This window comes from Lotus japonicus, chromosome 1 (genome assembly GCF_012489685.1).
Source record: "Lotus japonicus ecotype B-129 chromosome 1, LjGifu_v1.2".
In the NCBI taxonomy this organism is placed as follows: domain Eukaryota; kingdom Viridiplantae; phylum Streptophyta; class Magnoliopsida; order Fabales; family Fabaceae; genus Lotus; species Lotus japonicus.
In genome coordinates this window covers 10195431-10216763 of record NC_080041.1, presented here as the reverse complement: position 1 = coordinate 10216763, position 21333 = coordinate 10195431, and the positions used below count along the sequence as shown (strand labels likewise).

Here is a 21333-nt window from a genome sequence, read left to right as displayed (position 1 = left end):
GAGATGGGGTGGTGGTAGAGAGGTGGGGGTGTCGTGTAGATTTGTGAGTGTGAGGGAGAGGTGCCGGGAGTGAGGTAGGGATGTCAAAATTACCCACACCCGTGGATACTCGCAGATAGAAACCCGCTATGGGTAAAATTACTCATGCCCACGGGTATCCACGGATTTATTTCATGGATATTTTTTATCACTATCCATTTATTAATGGGGCGGGTACGGATATTGATGTATCCATACCCACGGATACTCACCCAATATATAAAATACTAAAATATCTTATATATATATATATATATATATATAGATGTATATTAAATATCTAATGAATTTGTGTTTGAGTTATAGTTCTCTTTCAAGTAAACTTATACAATGGTAATGGTAAAAAGAAGCCCTTAGACCTAAAAAAGAGTAGAAAAGAAGTATTTTCCTTTACACATTGATTGACTGTAAAGTCCAATGTTAAATTTTATATTTAACATAATTTTCTTTTGAACAAATATATGTGAATTCATTTATGTTCATGGGTGTCGGGTGCCCATGGATATCCACGGATAGTTTAAAATCCGGTTAAAACCCACTAAATGGATATCCATGTGGGTATGGATATAATTTTTTACATGTGGAGCGGGTGGTGGGTATATATTATCCATGCCCACCCGTACCCATTGACATCCCTAGAGCGAGGTGAGAGGTGCGGCAGGGCGACACTGTTGTATGTAGGGGTTGTTGTGTTGTGGGGCGTGGGTGAGGGTTATGGAGAGGGTAAGGTTTGAGGAGGAGAGAGAGCTTAGAAGGACGATGGGTGAGAAGAAACCATCAACGTTTTTTGTCAGCGAGACCGACGCTACATTGTGGACTAATAAAATGGGTCAAGCCGGTTCAACTTAGCTTGGTAAGATTAGATGCTTAATTAATCGGTCAGTGAAATTAGCGTCGACGTTGAACTTTCGCTAATTGGCATTGGATGGATAAAGAAGTAGTTGATTGTTTTAGCATCTATCACAACCGACAATAATAGCGCGTTAGCCGGCACTAAGTAGTGTTAGTCAAGTTGATGCTACCATTGAGTATAATTAATTTTTTACTTGTTAGTCTTGCATCGGTTTGACTCATGCTAAAAAGAGAAAATTACAGCCAACTTAAAAAAACTAATACTAATTTTCAATGAGTATTTGTTATATTATTTACGAGAAATTTTTTTAATTTAATCTCCTTAACTTAAGGTGTGTGTAATGTATTTTGTGGAATTTTATAGGGCGATTAAAAGACCAGTATAAACCCTCACAAATATCTCATTCTTTTTATGTCTCATTTTTTATTAAATCACATCATATATTACATTTTTTATTTTTTTCATTTTTTTATTTCTCACTCTAAATATCCACACTAAAAAATGAATATATTTTTTTTACAAATAATTAATGCACCGTTCATTAACGGGCTTTCTAATACTAAACCGCGCGCTTCAAGCCCACAATATCACTGGCCGCTTCACATAAAAAAATGCAACCTGTTTTGAAAAATGATACATAGAATAGAAGTGTCACCAATCACCATGTCGGCATGTCACTACCCTTGTTTTGAATTATTGCAAACATAAGCTGTCAAGGTAAAGGAGGCGTTTACTATTGTGGTCCATGGTTACACCACTTGCTTTTGACCTGCTAGTGCAGGTCCAGCAGGTATTTTTGTATTTTTTAAAAATTACAAAAATTAATATATGATATATAATTAGTTATATAGTTAGTACCTCTTAATATGATTTGTGCTAATCTAGTCAGGTAATTGCCTCAGTAAAAAATTAAATCTGAATCATAATTAACACAACTAATTGGGTCTGGTAATTACATCAGTAAAAAATTAAACTACTCCTTATACTTTCTAACTGAAAATCCATGTACCTACCTACCCGATTTTCATTTTTCATTCATCATCAACCATCTTTGTTCCTCAGCTTGAAGTCCAGGACGGCTAGGGTTCCTCTTCTTCTTCAACCCGATCTGGCCCATCCTTTCCCTATTCCTCCATCTTTTCCGACGATCCGACGACGTCTCTGTACTGCAGAGCTCTGTTCGTGAGATTTCTCCCTCTTCCTCCGTGAGCTTTGTTCGTGAGCTTTCCTTTCGTGGGCCTCCTGTGCAGTGGTTTGAGGTCCAGCTCTGTTGCAGTGTGGGAACGGGTTTAGGGATCTTTTCCGGTGGTGGTTAAAGTTGTTTGTTGGGTTAGCGGGCTGTTGAACATGTCCTCCCATACTCAGGAGTCTAGGTCGAACACTCCGAATGATGAACCAGCTCTTGATTCCTCCGCACTTCAGGTAACAGATTTTTCATGTTGTGTTTGATTTTTTATTGATAAATGAAAAATTAGTTATTTGGGAAAGTGTTTGATTTAGTGTTTGATTACATGTTCATGTTGTGTTCATGGGTTGTTTGATTTGGGAACATTTTCTTAATTTCACCGTGCGCCAGGGTCCTGAGCATGTTGGCAGAGTAGTGGTTGAAGGAGTGGAAGGTGATGTACATGTCTCTGTCTCTGTTGGTGAAGAACAAGGGAGTGATGAAGAACAGGAAAGTGATGAAGCACAAGGGACTGACTCTGATGAAGAAGATGATGAAAACGAGTCTGAAAATGTGGTTGAAGAACAAAATGTTGATGTGGAGCCGCCTACTGAAATTGCTATCAATGGTATAGAAGATCTGGGGATGGTAAATTTCAAACAACTATCTGTCAATGATATAGTCACCTATCACTTCCCGGATCGTGAGGTTGCTTACTTGTTCTACAGTTGGTATGCTCGGATGCATGGATTTGCTGCGAGGAAGGCTAAGGTTCTAAAAAACAATCATGGAGATGTAATCCAACAGATATTTGTTTGCTTTAGGGAGGGTAAAAGGAAAGAGAAAGAGGAGCCAGAAGTTGATGTTCATGCTGGTGAAAAGAGAAAGCGTTTTCCAAAAAAAGCCACAAGATGTGAGTGTAAGGCTTATTGTCAGGTCCATGTTCATAAGGATAACAAGCGTTGGCATGTTAGATCTGTTTGTGATGATCATAATCATGTACTTGTTGAAGAAAATTTGATTGGATTGGCCCCCACTCATAGGAGAATGAATGAGGCTGACATTGCTCAATTGAATTGCTTTAGGAAGTCAGGAATCACCACTCCACAGGCTTATGGTGTGTTTGCCAACCAGATGGGTGGATATCAAAATGTTCCATTTGGACCTAGACAAATGTATAATGAAAAGTTTAAAAAGAAGAAGGTGGAAGTATGTGATGCGAGAGGTGTGATCGCTTTCTTACGTAATTTGAAGGAAAATGATCCTGACTTGATGTGGAAACACACTTCTAATGAGGAAGGAAGGTTGGACAAGTTGTTTTGGAGTGATGGTTGCAGCCGGGACAACTATTTATTGTTTGGAGATGTGTTGGCATTTGATGCCACATACAAGAAAAACAAGTACAAGCGGCCACTTGTAATTTTCTCCGGAGTTAATCATCACAATCAGACAATCATCTTTGCTGCTGCTTTAGTTTCTAATGAGAAAGAGGAGACATATGTTTGGTTGCTTCACAATTTGTTAGATGCAATGCGGGGGAAAGCACCAGTATCAGTAATCACAGATGGAGATCCGGCAATGAAAAATGCAATTAAAAGTGTGTTTCCAAATGCGCATCACAGGTTATGTGCTTGGCATCTTCTTCGGAATGCAGTAAGCAATGTTGCTGAGCCAAAGTTTGTTCAAATGTTTTCAAGATGCATGCTTTGGGATCTTGAAATTGTGGAGTTTGAGGAGAGATGGGCTCAAATGGTTATTGAATGTGGGTGTGAAGACAATGTCTGGGTTCATGATTTGTATGAGCGGAAGAAGATGTGGGCTGCTGCATATATGCGGGATGAATTCTTCGCGGGCTTTCGTACAACCTCACGGGTTGAGGGATTACATGCCTAAGTTGGGAAGTTTGTAGACTCATGGAACAATTTGACTGATTTTATGCACAACTTCTTTCGATATATGAGTTATCAGCGACAAAGGGAACTTGAAGCAGATTTTGCATCAATGCACGGTGACCATGTGCCGCAAACACAATTGAAGAGGCTTGAAAAGTCAGCTTCCAACCATTACACGAACAACATTTTCAGGCATGTCTCTAAGGGTCTTCACCGGTGTTTGATGCTAAAGGTTAGCCTTTTCAAGGAGACTTCAACTTGCATCATTTACTTTGTTTCAAGGTTTTCTTTGTCTAGTAGGAAATGGAATGTGACTTTGTCCAAAACAACCAGTGAGTTCAAATGCTCTTGTATGAGGATGGAATCATATGGCATTCCATGCGATCATATTCTTGCTGTTTGTAGATATCTAGATCTGCCTGAAATTCCCTCATCATTAATTGTGGGGAGATGGACCAAGGATGCAAAAGAGGGTCTTGAGCTGCGTGGAGAACAATTGGGTGCATGGGACCCCATGGATTTTTGTAGATTTACCGTATTGAGGGAAAATTGCAGGCGAATGTCTAAGGCGGCATGTAGAGCACCGGAAACATTCCGTGAAACAAATGAACTGGTTCTAAAGCAGGCAAGGAAGTTGGAGAAATTGGAGAAAGGTGATGGAGTGAAACAAACTGTACATGTGGACCACAACCCCAACGATGCTGAACAATTCTTGCGTGACCCACTCAAACCCATCAAAAGGCGCATCGGTGGCGCTTCTAGAGGTAGTGGACCGGGGAGGCATACTTCCCACTGTGGTCTTTGCGGCGGGGCAGGCCATAATCGGAAAACATGCCTACGGGCTACACAGTGAAGTGAGTATATTTACTTACTTTATGCTTTTCATAATCTGCATTTATCTCATTTTACTTCTAGCATTAGCATATTGTGTACATGGTTCTGTTTTCTGTTAGTGGCTTAGGCAACCCTAGGCAATGTGTATTCCTTAGAAATATTTGAAATATTTGATTTGGATGACTTTTTCCCAAATAGTAGAGTTAACTTTCTCATAAATCCTATTACAATTACTATCACCCCACCACTGCAATATATTCAACAAATTTAAAATTACATGAACAAACATACATATTGTAAAACTGTTTGAGTGCATTGCTATTAAATAAAAAAATTGTTGATGATTACAAAACATAACAAGAGTATCAAAGTTATGGTTTGCTGATGTTTGGCATGAATTTGTGGTCAACTACTCTATTAGTGCAAGATGTTTTCTTGTCTTCAAATAGGAGGGAGACTCAATTTTCAATATCAGCATATATTCACTTTTGGCAGCTTATGAGATAGATTATAGAGAGAAGGCAGTAGGAAAGGAGAAGCAATACCCAGTTTCACATGTCATGAAAGTGAAAATGATTCTAATCCTCCATGCCCAACTTTTACTTTGAAGAGCTTGCATTGTTCTTAAAGGAAATCTAGTTCCAATGATACTTCTAGGCATGATTCCTTGTAACCTACATTAACCCAAATGCAGGTGCTTAATGGAAATTAAACAACATAAAAAAACAAAATGCTAGATGTATTGAGTTTGAATTATCTGATTTCATTCATTTGTGAATGCTTGATTCTCATCAATTTTGAGATATACCAGTTTTTCTTTTTCAAATGAACTCATCACTTGACTAGTTCCCAATTCAACATAAACAATGCAAAATACCATTTTGAGAATTTTGCTTGCTTTCTTTCTACCTCTGACTTGTAATTTGTTTGCCTCTGTTTTTTTATCTCACAGGTGGGGGTGTGCACTCTTGCAAGGGAATCACACACTAATTCGTGGACTTTGTAGCATTGTTGTTTTAAATATGTAATTCGTGGACTTGTATTTGGATGGTCTTCCTTTGTAATTCGTGGGCTTGTGTGGCTTTGTAATGTTTTTTTAGTTGAACCATTAATATTTGGTCAGGGGGGATGGTTTATTGAGGCACAATTGGTTCTTATTTGTACCATTAGATCTGTGTTATGTGATATGTTCTAATTAAGGGGTGTGTTATGTGCCTTGCTTATGTGCCTTGCTTTTTTATTTAGATCAGCAATATCAATTTCTTTTCTAACAATATCAATTGCTCAGCAAGATCTGTGGTGCTGGTTCAATTAATTTTTCTTCGCTGCCATTGAACTATATTCAACGATGACCACTTTCCATACTATTTACTTACTGATCACTTATCATACTTACTGAGCACTTATCATGCTATATTTTTCGTGGTGTGATGAAGTACCATGAAGTAGTAGTGGTGTTTTATTTTTCTTTCTTGAGGTGGCCATACTTTATTTAAATATGCCCAAACACAACAAAGTGAACTTTATTCAAATAGTAAAGGCCAGACTTGGCTACAAAACAGGGGGGAATCATTAAACAACCTAGGGGGTGGTACAAAGGGGAACAACAAGGGGAACAACTAGGGGAACAAGATAGAAGAAATTATTTTGTTCACACGGGGCGGAGCATGACACTGAACCCTTCACATATCTCTTGCGCGCGAGATAGAGATTGCGAAAACATCTTCAAAAACTGTTGGCATGACAGTTATCTGGTCTCCAGGGACAACACCATTCTCTACCTTAAAATCATACCAACCCTTCGCAAAGGAACACTGGTTTCCAGTCGCATAGTGCCACGACACTTTGAAAGTATACAGCTTCACGTACTCATATACCATAATGATATTTTCATATTTTCTATCAAACCACCTTCCCGCAAACCATGAAGGAACCGCCTAGATTTAACATATTAAACAAGATTATAGTGGTGGAAATTCAAGATGAAGTGATGAAATTAACTTGGTAGAAAAAGTGCTTACCAAAGCTTGACCCTTAGCAGATTGGGCCACAGTAATGGGTTTCCAAAAACCTGGACCAAATGGAATTTCACCTTCCTGCACCACCTTCCCAACAAACCTTGGATCATTGCTTCGAATCCACCCATAAGGGTAGTCATCAGTATCAGAATCACTTTCATAAACAATTTCAGCATCAGAATCAGAGTCAGATGAGATGTCGATTACTTGGTTTGGGGGGGGGAATCGGCTAGAGCTTGCCATTTGGTTTGAGGAAAGAAGCAATGTGTGAGGGAAAGTTGAGAGGCAAGGAGTGAGGGAAAGTTGAGATGCAAGGCCTGTTTTTATAGATAAAATGGCCGAAGGGGGGAGGGGGGGAGAGGGGTGGGTTAGTTCAGCACTTAGTAATGAGGGTGCTGGGAACACTAAACTAATTTGACTACACTTGGAAACAGTAAATACATTTATTTGGAGCATTTATTTCCCAAAAAACTTCTTTGACCAAGACTGATTAATTTCAGACCATGCATTCGTTGGGCTAGGGGTATTAGGGGAATTGATGACATTAAATACACATTCAATCAGTCAACACATTTGAAACGTTAAAGTTAATGAGCATGAAATGGGGTGATCCGGAGCTAAAAGTCACAAACAAATGGTAAAACAATGCATTGCCTATCATAGGAAATTCAATGCATTGTGTTACCACCACCAATCCACCGCATAATGGTTTGAATCCAAAGTAAGCCAAAGTTACATGAACAAAATCTGTGCAAATACATACATATGCACATCAAAAAATGCAGCTCCCCAGCTATTAAATCCTACTGCTGTCAAAAAAATTGATACTTTCCCCAACTACAGCCTTCACAAACTCGCAGCCACTCCTTCAAAATCAGCAGTGTGACGTGCATTCCAGAAGACATGTGCTTTCTCCTCCAAGCTTCTCCGCATGTCATTGTGCTCCCCGCATAACAGAGTGGCGGCAGTGTTCATACGAACAGCCCTTTCATTTGGCTGGCATATAAAAATAGAGAAACCAATTATTACAAAAACACAATCCCAATCCAACAAAACAGCCCTAACCACTAAAGATAGAGAAACCAGTTATTTACTTACATAGCCAGATTGATTGGGATTAAACCCAGAACCCAATTCAAGCCAACTTAACAGCCACACAGCTGAGTCATGGCTGCAGTCAACATAATAAGAGGGAAGAGTTACCAATACTTGCAAAAAAAAAGGATAAGAGTTATGGCTGTATGTAATTACCAATAATTACAATTAGTACTACCTGCTACCAGTATTGAGGATGCCCCTTGCTTCCTTTAGCTTCCAGGAATGAAAGTCCACCATTTTCTTGAAAAATTTTGATTCAACATATCTGTCCTCCGTGGTCATCATTTTCACCAATGTAGTGCACTGACATACAATATAAGCAAATAAATTAAAATTCATCCACCATGATGCTAAAATATGAAATGTATTCAGAATCAAATATTATAAAAACATTACCAAGGTTTTCATGGATGCACATCTAAACGGTATGTCATCCGCATTAAGATGGGAGTCCAAGTGGTAAATGGTGTAATCCGCAATGGAAATGATGCACAGATACCAATGGCCAGAATCAGTCTTGATAGGGATGTAGATCTACATATGCAAGTAAATATGTTCAAAAGTGCATCACACTCATTAATGATAAAAGGAACCCACATGTGATTTCAGTTAAGAAACTTGACAAAACTTACATATGTCAGAGTGTTGAATGGATACATGAATGGCCTCAAGTATTCCTGACACAATTTCTCAACAGAAAAGCCCTTGTAGACATCCTCCTATTTTAACAATAAAAATATATAAGGTTTGAATAATATTTTTCATATAATGTAGAAATTGAACCCTATGAAATCTTTCCACAAAAGATGGGGGGAAGCACCAGATAGTATGATCCATGAGACTGCTTTGTTCACGCATAATCTTGACAGCAACCAAGGTTATAATCTGTTTTGCAGATTCATAAACATTTCAGACACTAATTAAAGCTAATGATAAACATAAAATAATTATTAAAAGACATTATGACCTTATCAATTATCTGTTGACCAGGAATCAGGCAATCAAAGTCCCTTCTCACAGCTTCATAACGACCCATACTTAGCAAAATCTCACTGATCAAACAAGCAGCACATTAAACTCTCACCAATATTAACATATGTTATAACAAATGAGAACATAAATTAAACATACTCTGGATCACTGTCCTCCTCAAATAAGTATGTAGCAACCTGAGCGTCAGTCAATAACAAGTCCAACTCTGGAGGGATTTCAAACTTTGGCCTGGCACCCTGACATTACAAAATAGTAATTTAACTTAATCACCCTTTTTATTTAAACAAATATTACAACAAAATTTGGTGTGAAAAAACAGTACTTTACCTTTGGAACAAGTGGACGAGGTAAAGGGCGCATGTACAGCCTAGCCTGGTTCACTGGATTGATTGTTTGGGGGCCAGAGATAGGACTTCTAAAAGTAGAGGAAGAGCTAGTAGCTCTTTTAGATGAGGGTGGGGTGACATACAACTTAGTCCTTGTTTGCTCAACTTCTTGCCTTACAAAAGCACCGACAAGTCCCTACAAATTGCAGATCTCATTAGATACTTAAGAAAGGAAAAAAAAACTTGCAGCAGGAGCCAAGAAATACATGAACTTACCTCTACAGATGATGGACTTCTGAAGCTTTTTTGAAGCCAAGGTGTAAGTATGCCTTTGCTTGGGTTGGAACCAGCTGAGTCTGTATTTATATCTTCAACTTCATTCTTCTCAAAGTCCAAATCAATGTTGATTACATCATTTTTCAGGATCTCAGATGTTGCCCTTGCATTTTTCCTTTTCTTTTTGGAAACAGAAGACTCAGCAGGAGCTTTAGACTTAATACCACATTTTGGGGTTGATTCTCCAAGGTTTGGTTTGTCAACCATGCTGAGAAACTTGTCTACCCTCTCCATGTTACCATGCATCACAGTCTGAATCTGGTGAAATTCCTCTAAACGGTGGTCAACTTGTTGGAACTTCATCATTGCTTCCTTCACAGACCCAGCAAGATCCATGACAGTAGCAGTCAGCTGTTTAACATCACTAGAAAGCTGAGTTTGATCAAGAGGCTCTACCCTAGCCTCCTCAGTCAACGTATCATGGCTGAAAATTATAAAAACAGAAGAAATATTGGAGAAAAGTTATTTGTGGAAGACAAGAAATGATAAACAAATCACCAAACAATCAGAATAACTAACCTTTCTTCCCCTGGATTCAGTGGAGTATTGAGGCTAGGTTCATCATTGAGCATCTTTCCAGATTTAGAGGAAGACATCATGAAGTAAACTTCAAACAAAACCCCAGAGAGTTAAAGAGGATACAAGAGTGTGAATAACCTTCAGCCTTCAGCCGAATGTCAACAAGTCAGGTCAATAAGGGTGAATAGCCATTTAATAGAACACAATTTAGGGTTTAGTAACATGTCAACAAGTCAAGTCAGGTCACTTTCAAATGGATAGGGTACCCCACGCGTGAGATAGGGATATAAAAGTAGATAGTTACATATGGTTACAAAAAGTACTTAGATTTCCCTTAATTCCCTTAAAAAGTACTAAGATTATAACTAGAATTCCCAACTAGAAGGAATCAAGTACCACATTCAGATTACTATATTATGTGTGAAGAAAGGACCCACAAACAAGAAAATTGAAAATATAAATTACATTAGGTCAAATTTAATAAAATTTAAATTATATTATAAATTAGAGTACAAAATACAATACTAGGGACCCAAAAATGATCCATCTAAAATACTCCTCTAACATAGGTTAGACTTAATACAAGGGAATATCAGCACACTTCAGAAATTTAGGAAAGCACATAGAGAGTGGACATAATTCCAATGAAAATACCAAATAAAACACAACACATGGAAACCCACAGCCTGTTTATTGCAGCATCCCTCTTTTCTTCATCCCCACAGCCTTTGAGAGGCTCACAACCTCCATCATTTACAGCCTCATTCAATGTAGGACACATTGAGGCTGATGGAGTTGTGGTTGAAGGGGGTGGACGAAAGTGTAAATCACCCTCCCAGTAAACATGTCCCATTGACCTTGCTGCTGTCCGAGGAAACTTTCTCAGAGATTCCTTGGCCAAAAATTTCATCCACGCGCTGGCAGCCTCCTCACAAGTGGAGTATTTTTCATGACAGTTCCCAGGGTAGCAATAAACTTGGCGATTTACTTCAGCCCAAGTACGGTAAATGCCTGGTTCTCTACCCACAAACACAACGTATTTCCCCAATCCCTGACTACTTGGTGTTTCCATTTTTTAGAAGTTGTATGTGTGTAGGACTCCCTACCGTTGCCTATATATATCCAAGATATTAATTACTATATTTACTATGTACCTAACATAACATATAACATATTATATTCTGAAAGTGAAAAAGTTGAACCACCGCTGACAGATAGCCTGCGGCGGAGGGGCAGAGTAGGCTTAAACCTACGCCTGACCAAACGGAAGACAGCTGAGGACAGCTGTGTTATGAAAAATTCAAGTTAAAGCACATCACGTGCTTAGTAACCTGAACACGCATCATGCGTGTCAGCAATGGAGATGAGATTAGAAGATAGATCAGACGGGACAGAGAAGGGAGATAGATAAAGCAAAACTTTTATAATAATTTGTTTATTTTTATTTAATATTTAATTATTATTATTCATTTATTTATTTGTATATAATAAAATATTATAAATGAATTATAAATATTTTTATAAATATTTTTTAATTATTAATGTAATTATTAATGTTTGTTTTTATTTATTCTGTAATAAATAATATTTAAATTATTTATTAATAATTTATTTATTTGTATATAATAAAAGATGATTTAAAAAGAATTTTATTAAACGCTTTATGAATATTTATTTATTTGATATTTGTTTTTATTAATTTATAATCTTTTATTTTATTATATAAAAATAATTAAATGACTAATAAATAAATAAATATTTATAATTAATATGTAATCTTTTATTAATAACTATTTATAATTACTTAATAATTTATTTTCTATTTCTTCATTTACAAATAAATAAATAATAAAGCATCTTTTATTAATATTTTTTACAGTACAAAAAATTTATATATTTAAATAAAATTAAATCAAATAAATATAAAATAAATTTATATGTTTTTTTTTTAAATTCAAATTTCATTTAGTCCTGGACAATTTTTTTTTTGGCCCAGATGAGAGACCTGGACAATTTTGGCCCAGATGCGAGAGAGAGGCAAAAAAAATAAACATTAAATGGGCCATGGGCCATAACAAAAAACTAATACTTACAAACTCCTTGGCCCACTTCGCCCACTTCGCTTAACCAGCTCCTTCTTCATTTTCAAAAAAAAAAAAATACATGCTCCTCCTTCAAGCATACCCAGATTAATCTGGGTTTCATGTCACTGGGTTTCATGTCTTCATGTCTTCCCCATAATCCTTCAAGCACACCCAGATCCCCTTGTTTAAACACAAACAGAAAGCGTTACTGTTAGTATTCATTCAATCCAATAATTGATCAAAATAACCAAAAATCGACAATTTTTTAAACAATCACATAGTTTGTAGGATAAACAATTCGCATAATCTATTCATACATGCACTACTTAATTTCACAACTTCAAATCCCTTCTTCAAAAACCCCAAATTCAACCCTAATTTCAAAATAGCGTGAAATTTATAATTTGAAAACCCCCAAATTCAACCCTAATTTCAAATTAACTTCAAAGCGGTAATTTGAAAACCCAAAATTGAACCCTAAAACAGAAAAATCGCAGTAATCTAGGGGAAATGAACAACGTACAGTTCGGTGAAGGCAGAAAAGGCCACGCGATGTGTCACAAGCGATTCGTTAGATCTGGAGAAGACGAAACGACCACCACTTTGAATCCACCCATGGAACCAGCAATCGATTAAGGTGGCTTTGGAGGAAGAGAACAGGCCACGCAGGACGATGTTGGGCTTCGAATGAAGGTGGGTTTCACCGGATGGGTGGGTTTCAACGGAGGGAAGGTACGTTTGGAGGAAGAGGACAGGAGGCGCGAACGATGAAAAATATTATTCATGGATTTGGGTTTTGATGAAGGTGGGTTTCACCGGAGGGAGGGCTTCAACGGAGGGAAGGTGGAATTGGAGAAGAGGAGCTAGAGGATGCCAACGATGAAGGTTTCGATGAAGGTGGGTTTCACCAGAGGGTGGGTTTCAACAGAGGGAACATTATTCATGGATTTGGGTTTTGATGAAGGTGGGTTTCACCGGAGGGAGGGCTTCAACGGAGGGAAGGTGGAATTGGAGAAGAGGAGCCAGAGGATGCCAACGATGAAGGTTTCGATGAAGGTGGGTTTCACCAGAGGGTGGGTTTCAACAGAGGGAACGTGGGTTTGGAGGAAGAGGAGAGGCGGCGGAAACGATGAAGGGAGGTTTGGATGAAGGTGGGTTTCAGAGGGCATGAACCCTAGAAGAATTCTCTAGAAGAAAAGGCAAATGGGGTTGAGGGTTTGATTTAGGGAGATCTAATTTTGAAAATGAAGTGAGTAGGTGGGAGTAGATTAATTAACTCTTGGAGTAAGTGGGAGTAGATTAATTAATGATGATTTACCTTCTCATTTCACCTCCCACATTTACCACATTAATTTTACCTTCAATTAACTACTAATCTTTACTTACTAATTAAATCATTTATGTTTTATAAATTAATTATTTATTTTTTACGAATATTCAAAAATTATAATATTACCTACACTACCAGGTCAACAAGTACTGGTGTAACTATAGACCACCAAAAAGTGGTTTATAGTAAATTTTCCCCAAGGTAAAACCAACAACATTGGCTATATGATTGGTAAACTTAAAATATAACAATAGTTTCAAAAGTTTCGCATGTTTGAATAGACATTTTACATTCACAGCATTCAAGTTAGAATTGTAAAGTAATAAAGTAATTTAATATAAAAGAAATACTTTACACAAATCATCAATTACATTTTATTAGTTTCAAAAAGAAAAATTACAATTTATCATTTTTATAACGTTGTAATTGGGATCGGAGTTTATTATTTTTTTTCTGGTTAAATTAAATTCATAAATGAAACGAAAGTGCATTGAATCTGCCTTGGTTTTTTTTCTATTATTCTTGTTCTATTATTCATCATCAGAAAAAGAGCTTCCAGAAATTAACTAGATAAGTAGAAGCTAAACGGTAAATAATTAGTTACCATATCAAACGGTAACCGACCACAACAAAGTTACGGTGACCTCTTGAATACTGTCTCATTTGAGACAATTTCAAAACAGTCTCAAATACAACCAATAAATTCATGACACGTGTTCAATCTTTTTATTTTTATTTTTTTACAATCATTCAATCTCTTAACATCAACATTTTACTAAATTAAATTGTAGTCCCAATTAATCTATATTATTATACTTTCTTCTCAAAATATCAAATTATAATTTAACTCATAATATTTATCAAATTACATTTTTAATCTTCATCAATGATTTATGAAGATTACAAATGTAATTTGATAAATGTTATGGGTTAAATTTATAATTTATTACATATTTTGAGAAAAAAGTATAATAATTTAGATTAATTGTGACTAAAATTTAGTTTAGTAAAATGTTGGGGTTAAAAGATTAAATATCTGGTAACTATTAAAAATAAAAAATAAAAAATATAATGAACACGTGTTATACATTTATTCGTTGAATTTGAGACTATTTTGAAACTGTTTCATTTGAGACAGTACCAAAAAATTCCCACATTGAAGAGAAGGTTGGTTTAAAAAAACAAAAGTTGAAGAGAAGGTAAGAGACAAAAAATGACGTGTACCCTAGTCTGTGGAGTCCACCATGATGAAGTAAGGATAAGAATTGTGGTGTGCCATCATCATCCATAATCATCGCGCACATAGATTAACGTTACGCTATAGCGCATAATTAATAAAATTCTTCAAATAAACTATAAATATCATATCATATGTATTGCGCTAAAAAACTAAATTTTTTTTTGTAATATGACTGAATTGCTAAATTAGTGTATCTGTCTAAGTGTTTGTGTTGGACTAAATTGACAGAAATGATTAGATAAAATTTTGGTCAAATCAATTTCCCTACATTTTACACAATCAGAGTATCAGTATATTACCTTCTTGCAAGGATAAATTTATTAGTGTTCAACACTTTCCGAAAAGGTTAAATAAAGTTTTGGTTCCTATATAATACGTTAAGTTTGAAAATAGTCTCTTGTCAGAATAAGGTTTGAACTCAATTCTTATTGTTTGAGAAAGTACTTGATTTTGAAATTTATTAGAGGTGGTGGTCCGGTAACCTTTACCACTAACTCAATAATTAACATAATCTCGACAAAATTAATGAAACTATGTGATCGATAAAATCATGGAGCAAATATCACTAGATCACGACCTCCAACAAAGACCAAAACTAAAAGTAGTTTCTGAAACGATAGAGATTAAGTTCAAACTTTACTTAAAAAAAATGTAGCATTTTCTAACCTAGTACTATTTTATGAGGACCAAAACATTATTTAACTCCAATCAGAAGCTAATTTAACTATTTACTCAAACTAAAATGATAAAATCTAACTTGAGTCATGTTTGGCTGGCTCTATCCACATCGCATCACGCACGTCACATGTCACATGCGTAATAAATAAATATCACAAATCTATGTGCTTTTTTCCTACCACTTGCCCTTATAAATACAACCCACCACTATATGGATAAGCACCAACATTAGCCACTTTCCCAATCTCTGTCCCATTTCGTTCTTATCCAATCTTGTTCACAATGGAGGTGATTAATGGCACAACAAGGCCATCCTCATCGAGCTTGAATCCCAACGCTCCAATGTTTGTGCCACTTGCTTACCGTACGGTGGAGGATTTCTCCGACGAGTGGTGGAACCTCGTCCACTCCTCCCCCTGGTTTCGTGACTACTGGCTCCGTGAACGGTTCCAAGATCCCCAAAACGACGTCGCTGCTCCGTTCTCTGATTTTGATATGGATGAAGATTCACTCTTCTATAATCAACCAGAACCACGTAAGTACTCATTAATTAAATTTAATTGACCTTATATATATATTAAGCGTTAATGATCGAATTAGTCATTGATTTTGTAAGCGAATGTAGTTTTAGTCATTCGGCGGAAAAATGACATTTAGTTAAGCGGTGATAAATGACTAAAATCAAACTCGTTTACGATATGAGGTTTAATTTTACCATAACCCTTTATTTAATTTCTTATTTATTTAAATTAATTTATTTATTTGGATCCATTGTAGAAGAAGAAGAAGAAGAAGAAGAAGGGAAAGAGTTGGTGTCGTTGGGGATGTTGAAATGGCCTGGATCTGGAGCCCGGGCTGAAGTGCCGAGGTATGCTGAAAAGAAGCCCAAGTTTGTCAAGCCCAGGATGAGCCCACGGGCTATTCACCAGCCCAGGTAGACGGTGCGTCCAGGCCCAAGCCAGTTTGCTGTACATAAAAAAAAAGAGTCGTAACTTTGGAGATTGCTTTGTTAATTAAGATTTCAGTTTCCTTTTTCATGTTGATGTATGTTGTTGTCTTGTTCTTTGTACAATCAACTTTAGTTTCTTAATTTTCTCCTAATCCAAGATATTGTTGACTTTTTTTAGATCTTAATCCAATACCTCTTTGATTTTATGCAAATGAAACTTGATAGAGTGACTAAATTTGTCTAATTTTACAAGTAGTGTCTAAAATCACACATAGACATAGGTAGTTACATAACATACCAATAAAATAACATGAAATTTGATATAATTTCTCATTTCATATGATGGCTTTAATTGGTATCAGATGTGTTTTATTTGAAGTCTAGGAACTACAAAACTCTGATGTAGGTTTCTATAAGTATAACTCTACAAACTCAATAGATCATAGATTTTTCACATTATGCTTGGTATCATATTGAAGGATGTGTCCATGTGTCGTTGCTTATAATGTAATTTTGAGTTCAGCAATTGGGTTGGGCTTGAACATCTTCCCAAGGGATTGCATTCTTGCCATTCTTATGAAGAACTTTGATAACTTCTTCCGTTGTGACGTTGCCTGTAACTATAACCTTGTTCAGCTGTTTGTCCACGTTATATGTCTCAATATCTGCAAGACCACAAATTAAAAAACTACTCAGAAAAACGACAACATTTGTGTTCAACAACATACAAGTTATAACTGAAAACAAATTACACGTTATATATAACATAAAGAACAACAACATTAGTACTATATGAGTTTCTCAAGCCCTTGAAGGATATCTCAACATCAATCCTTGCAGATGACGAAAATCCCCTTCCCCAAAGAAAATGAAATGTTGACAGATAAAAAAGAAATATGGGTTTCTCAACTTGAGCTTAATTTGGAAATTAGTTACCTTCAATCTTCTTAATAATCTTGAGAATTTTCTTAATACACTCGTCACAGTGTAAACCAACCTTCACTTCCACCACCTAATAACACACAACAAGAAAACTACTTTGATCAGTCCCCTTAAGAGAAAAATGAAATAAAAGACCAAATAGCTAAAGTGTGTTAGTGATGGTAGACACTTACATTGGCCATTCTGATTGACTATGTATATATGTAGAGAAGCAAGATAGGAGTGGAAATTTGAAAGGAAAATGGGCACAAAAGCCTTAAACAGGTGATGATCAAGTAGAAGGAAAAAGGGTGAGTGTTTTTGAATGTCCTGGGTTCAGCTAGAAATAGAACAAACATTTGTATAAATAAGCAAGAGTGCGCCAATGAAGAGGGAATTGGATTCTGTACTTGAAAGATTGATGCATGGAATCTTCAACTTTCTGTCAATGAAAGCTGAATATATATTTATTCCTAAATGTTGACTTGGGAGTAACTAGCTTCCACTCATTCAGTAAGGTTGGCAACCACCATGTCCCTGCTGAGTGCAAGGAAGCTACTAATTCCTCCAGCTTTTAATAGATTTGTGACACTTGTCCATTATGATGATCAAATGATATTCTTCCCTTCTAAATGGTTGTTATTTAAGGTTATACACACAATTTAAAAGTTCATTTGTTGAAATATAATTTGGCTAAAACGCTCTTATTTGAAGTTGACCTTTGAGTCCAAGTTAGGAACTATGGCTTCCTTGCAGAAGGTGAGAAAGTCAGACAACAACTCGTGCTTTTCTTGTTTTGGTGACTCTAGTTCCTCTACTTCATGTGTGGTGGTGCACGATGGTAGATAGAGAGTGTGTTAAGTAGTGTGAGTCCACTCGGGGATGTATATGCAAAAGATACTTTGACGTTCATGTCAGTTCAAAATCATAGAGAATATCTCAAAGTCTTAGAAGATCAATATGTAAGTAAATGAGTAATGTTTAAGTTACATAGCAATCAAACTTGTATTTATAAAGCTTGATATAAGTGGCAATAAAGGTGTTTAACATTTGTTTAATCATTGCAAGCACCTTCCGAAATAGTGGCTTTACTTGAACGATCTTCAAATCATTAACTTCATTAGCTTCACATTTGCTTGACTAACTGTTTGGACGAGTTATAACTTTATTTTATTTGTTCTGATCGACCAACATGATATCCACTTGGTTGTGAATATTTGGGTTGTTCATAGGCTGAGTGGCCATTTGGGCTTACAAGACATATGGATTTTTTATGCCATAGTTCTTGATTTAAGGTATTTTGTTTTGACTAAGGTTGTCCATGACCATTCCGCCCGAACCCGATTCGATTAAACCAAGCCCTATTTTGTGAAATCGGGTTGGTCGGGCCATCAAGCGGGTCAAACAAGTGAATAAAATCGATAGTTTGATATGGTCGGTTCCGGTTCGAGCTCCAGGCCGACTAAACCAGTTAAAGAAAAAAAAACTGAAGCTCTAGCCCAGACCCACTGCCCAATCCTAGCCATGTAAATAATCTCACTAACTATAAACCCTAGCCTTCAACTTCTCACCCTAATTGTCTCCACACCACTTCTCCTCAACGTTGGACTTCATGAACCACCACCACCACTTCTCATCTCTTCTCCACGACAGACTTCACGAGCCACCACCACTACTTCTCTTCTCCATGTCTGAAAGCCCCACTTTCTCACCCATAGCTTATATTCGCATCATCAACGAGTTCATCCTCTGTGAATCCATCCTCTGTGCCTCCCCCCACATGTAACATCCTGATTTGACGACTGGTCTCACGGTAACAGCACGAGTCTTTTCAGTGCGCTTTGTCCTCACTCGCGCACTTCCCAGAAAGTCACCCTCCCAATATTTCTCCACGGCAAGAACACTTAACCTTTGAGTTTTTACGAGTTTGGCTCCCGAAAAGAAGATGCATCTAGTTGTCATGAGTAGTACTAATCAAATCTTGTATGCCCTCCTCAACTGTATAGTCCCATACCTTTACAGTCTTGGAATACCTCTTGTTCGGGTGCGAGATTGGTTCATTCATGTGTCCCTCCGCCTAGAAGCCTGCCAAGAGTCGCTCCTTGTCTGTGCCTCACTCCACCGACCACCAGCGATCACTTCCCACCCTCGTCGGCCCCGGGTGTCACATGCCCACCACCTTCCATTTGGTTCGTCCTCTTGTCCTCGAACCACACCGTACTAGGAGAGGTTGGCTCTTATACCATTTGTAACATCCTGATCTGACATCTAGCCTCACGGTAACAACACGAGTCTTTTCAGTGCGTTTTGTCCTCACTCGCGCACTTCCCGAAAAAACTTCCCAAGAGGTCACCCATCCCAATATTGCTCCAACGCAAACACACTTAACCTTGGAGTTTTTACGAGTTGGGCTCCCAAAAAAAAGATGCATCTTGTTGTCATGAGTAGTAGCAATCAAATCTTTTATGCCTTCCTCAATTGTATATTCTCATACCTATACAGTCTCGGACTACCTCTTGTTCAGGTGCGAGATCGGTTCATTCATGTGTCCCTCCGCCTAAAAGCCTGCCAAGAGTCGCTCCTTGTCTGTGCCTCACTGCACCGGCGATCACTCCCCGCTCTCGTCGGCCCCAGGTGTCACACCACATGCTTCACTAATGAGGACAAGTCCTTAACTTTCTATAGTTTGTCGTCATCTCATTATCAAGGTTGAAGAAACTTGAAGATGCTCGATTTTTAATCTTTTGTTAAAGATTTTGATTTGTTGAGATTCTTACTGGATCTTTCAGATCTAGTTTTATTTTCTATGATATGATGTGTAATTGTATTTAGATTTCAAGTTTGGAAATGATCTTCTATTAAGATTTTTCTGGATTTTTCTTGGCTTGTATTGTCTGATAGATAATCATGACTTGTTCAAACAACTCGTAGCCTGGCGGACGATGGCAGGCCTGTTCATTTTCTCTTCTTCACCCGACAAAACCGATAATTTAGGTCTGAAACCGACCCAATCCGACTATTGGGCATCCCTATTTTGAACAATATAATGTTTGTGAGAGAAAAAAAATTGAATCACACAGAAAGGAAACTTTAAATAAAAGAGGCTTTTTCCCTTTCGTATGCCTCTATTTATAAGTCATTGCCAAACTTATTATTAGATTTCTTTCTATCTCTGAAACAAAAATATAAAAAAGATTCCAAAGTCCACAGTCGACAAAAGCTTAAATTAAATTAAAGCATGAACGTAGGCTCCAGCATTTTTTCTCGCAAGCTAGCTCCAAGCAATCACATACTCCGTATGGCATACCGACATACCCGTTGTCCTTGTTATCGACATATTTCTCATTACTTTTTTTTCCTATAGTTGGAAAATAATTTATTTATTTCTCATTACTAGCTCCAGCTCTCCAAGCAATCAATAGATGAACATATTTCAAGAGTCATAATAATTCACAACATTTGCTTTCTAACCATTGTCCTTAGATATTAAAGCATCAAATATTTTTAAAAAACTCATTTAGTCAGTTCTTTGTCACATAGAGCACTAATAATAAAATGAGTGACTAAGATCAAGGTTATTGACTATATGATACTTTGATAAAGACAAAAACAAAATTAATTTGAAAATTTAAAAACTTTTGATAATATAAACAAGACTTAAATACTCTGGAGGTCCTTAAAATTGTATAAAGTACGAAAATAAGTCCCTGAAATTTTTTTTCACGATTCCGGATCGCTGAAATTTTTTTAATCAAAATAGGTATCTACGCGTGTTGGGAGCTGATGTTGCTCAAATTTTACATAGTCATTGATTCCATGTGGCTTTTATAATTTTCTTTTAATACACATGGATTAATCAATTCAATTAATTATCTTTTAATTATATTTTATTAATAAAAAATAGAAAAGTCACGTAGAATACCTGACTGGACCAAATTTGAGCCACATCAGCTCCCAACACGCGTAGGGACTTGGTTAGATTAAAAAAAAAATTTCAGGGATACGGAATTGGAAAAAAAAAATTCAGGAACTTATTTTCGTACTCCATACAATTTCAG

General features: G+C 36.8%; 4 protein-coding genes across 5 annotated transcripts; 3 read left to right on the top strand and 1 right to left on the bottom strand.

Annotated features, from left to right (window-relative positions):
* Positions 1-1981: 1981 nt before the first annotated feature.
* On the top strand, positions 1982-3953 carry LOC130731589 (protein FAR1-RELATED SEQUENCE 5-like). The gene is made up of 2 exons (XM_057583869.1): positions 1982-2314; positions 2469-3953. The coding sequence occupies exons 1-2, from the start codon at positions 2240-2242 to the stop codon at positions 3948-3950; spliced, it is 1557 nt and encodes a 518-aa protein (XP_057439852.1). The 5' UTR covers positions 1982-2239; the 3' UTR covers positions 3951-3953.
* A 60-nt stretch (positions 3954-4013) lies between these two features.
* LOC130722011 (protein FAR1-RELATED SEQUENCE 9-like) lies at positions 4014-4802 on the top strand. Its single transcript, XM_057572626.1, has one exon. It carries the CDS (start codon positions 4014-4016, stop codon positions 4800-4802), a length of 789 nt encoding a protein of 262 aa, XP_057428609.1.
* A 10792-nt stretch (positions 4803-15594) lies between these two features.
* Positions 15595-16531, top strand: LOC130733540 (protein EARLY RESPONSIVE TO DEHYDRATION 15-like). Of its 2 annotated transcripts, none has more exons than XM_057585763.1 (2): positions 15595-15940; positions 16183-16531. In XM_057585763.1, the coding sequence occupies exons 1-2, from the start codon at positions 15688-15690 to the stop codon at positions 16341-16343; spliced, it is 414 nt and encodes a 137-aa protein (XP_057441746.1). In that variant the 5' UTR covers positions 15595-15687; the 3' UTR covers positions 16344-16531. The 2 variants fall into 2 exon arrangements, with proteins under 2 accessions (XP_057441746.1, XP_057441747.1); XM_057585764.1 differs by having other exon boundaries at positions 15611-15940; positions 16186-16531.
* A 129-nt stretch (positions 16532-16660) lies between these two features.
* LOC130733541 (heavy metal-associated isoprenylated plant protein 33-like) lies at positions 16661-17663 on the bottom strand. Its single transcript, XM_057585765.1, has 3 exons — positions 17470-17663; positions 17291-17366; positions 16661-17019 (listed from the first exon to the last, which is right to left on the bottom strand). Exons 1-3 carry the CDS (start codon positions 17476-17478, stop codon positions 16874-16876), a joined length of 231 nt encoding a protein of 76 aa, XP_057441748.1. The 5' UTR covers positions 17479-17663; the 3' UTR covers positions 16661-16873.
* Positions 17664-21333: the final 3670 nt, after the last annotated feature.

What these genes read in the sequence shown, in the direction of transcription:
- LOC130733540 (XM_057585763.1), top strand. Translation starts at nt 15,688, where the DNA reads ATGGAGGTGATTAATGGCACAACAAGGCCATCCTCATCGAGCTTGAAT. An exon ending in CTATAATCAACCAGAACCAC is followed by an intron (nt 15,941 to 16,182) that starts GTAAGTACTCAT and finishes GATCCATTGTAG; the next exon opens with AAGAAGAAGAAGAAGAAGAA.
- LOC130733541 (XM_057585765.1), bottom strand. An exon ending in GATTATTAAGAAGATTGAAG is followed by an intron (nt 17,020 to 17,290) that starts GTAACTAATTTC and finishes GTGGTCTTGCAG; the next exon opens with ATATTGAGACATATAACGTG.
- LOC130722011 (XM_057572626.1), top strand. Translation starts at nt 4,014, where the DNA reads ATGAGTTATCAGCGACAAAGGGAACTTGAAGCAGATTTTGCATCAATG.
- LOC130731589 (XM_057583869.1), top strand. Translation starts at nt 2,240, where the DNA reads ATGTCCTCCCATACTCAGGAGTCTAGGTCGAACACTCCGAATGATGAA. An exon ending in TTGATTCCTCCGCACTTCAG is followed by an intron (nt 2,315 to 2,468) that starts GTAACAGATTTT and finishes ACCGTGCGCCAG; the next exon opens with GGTCCTGAGCATGTTGGCAG.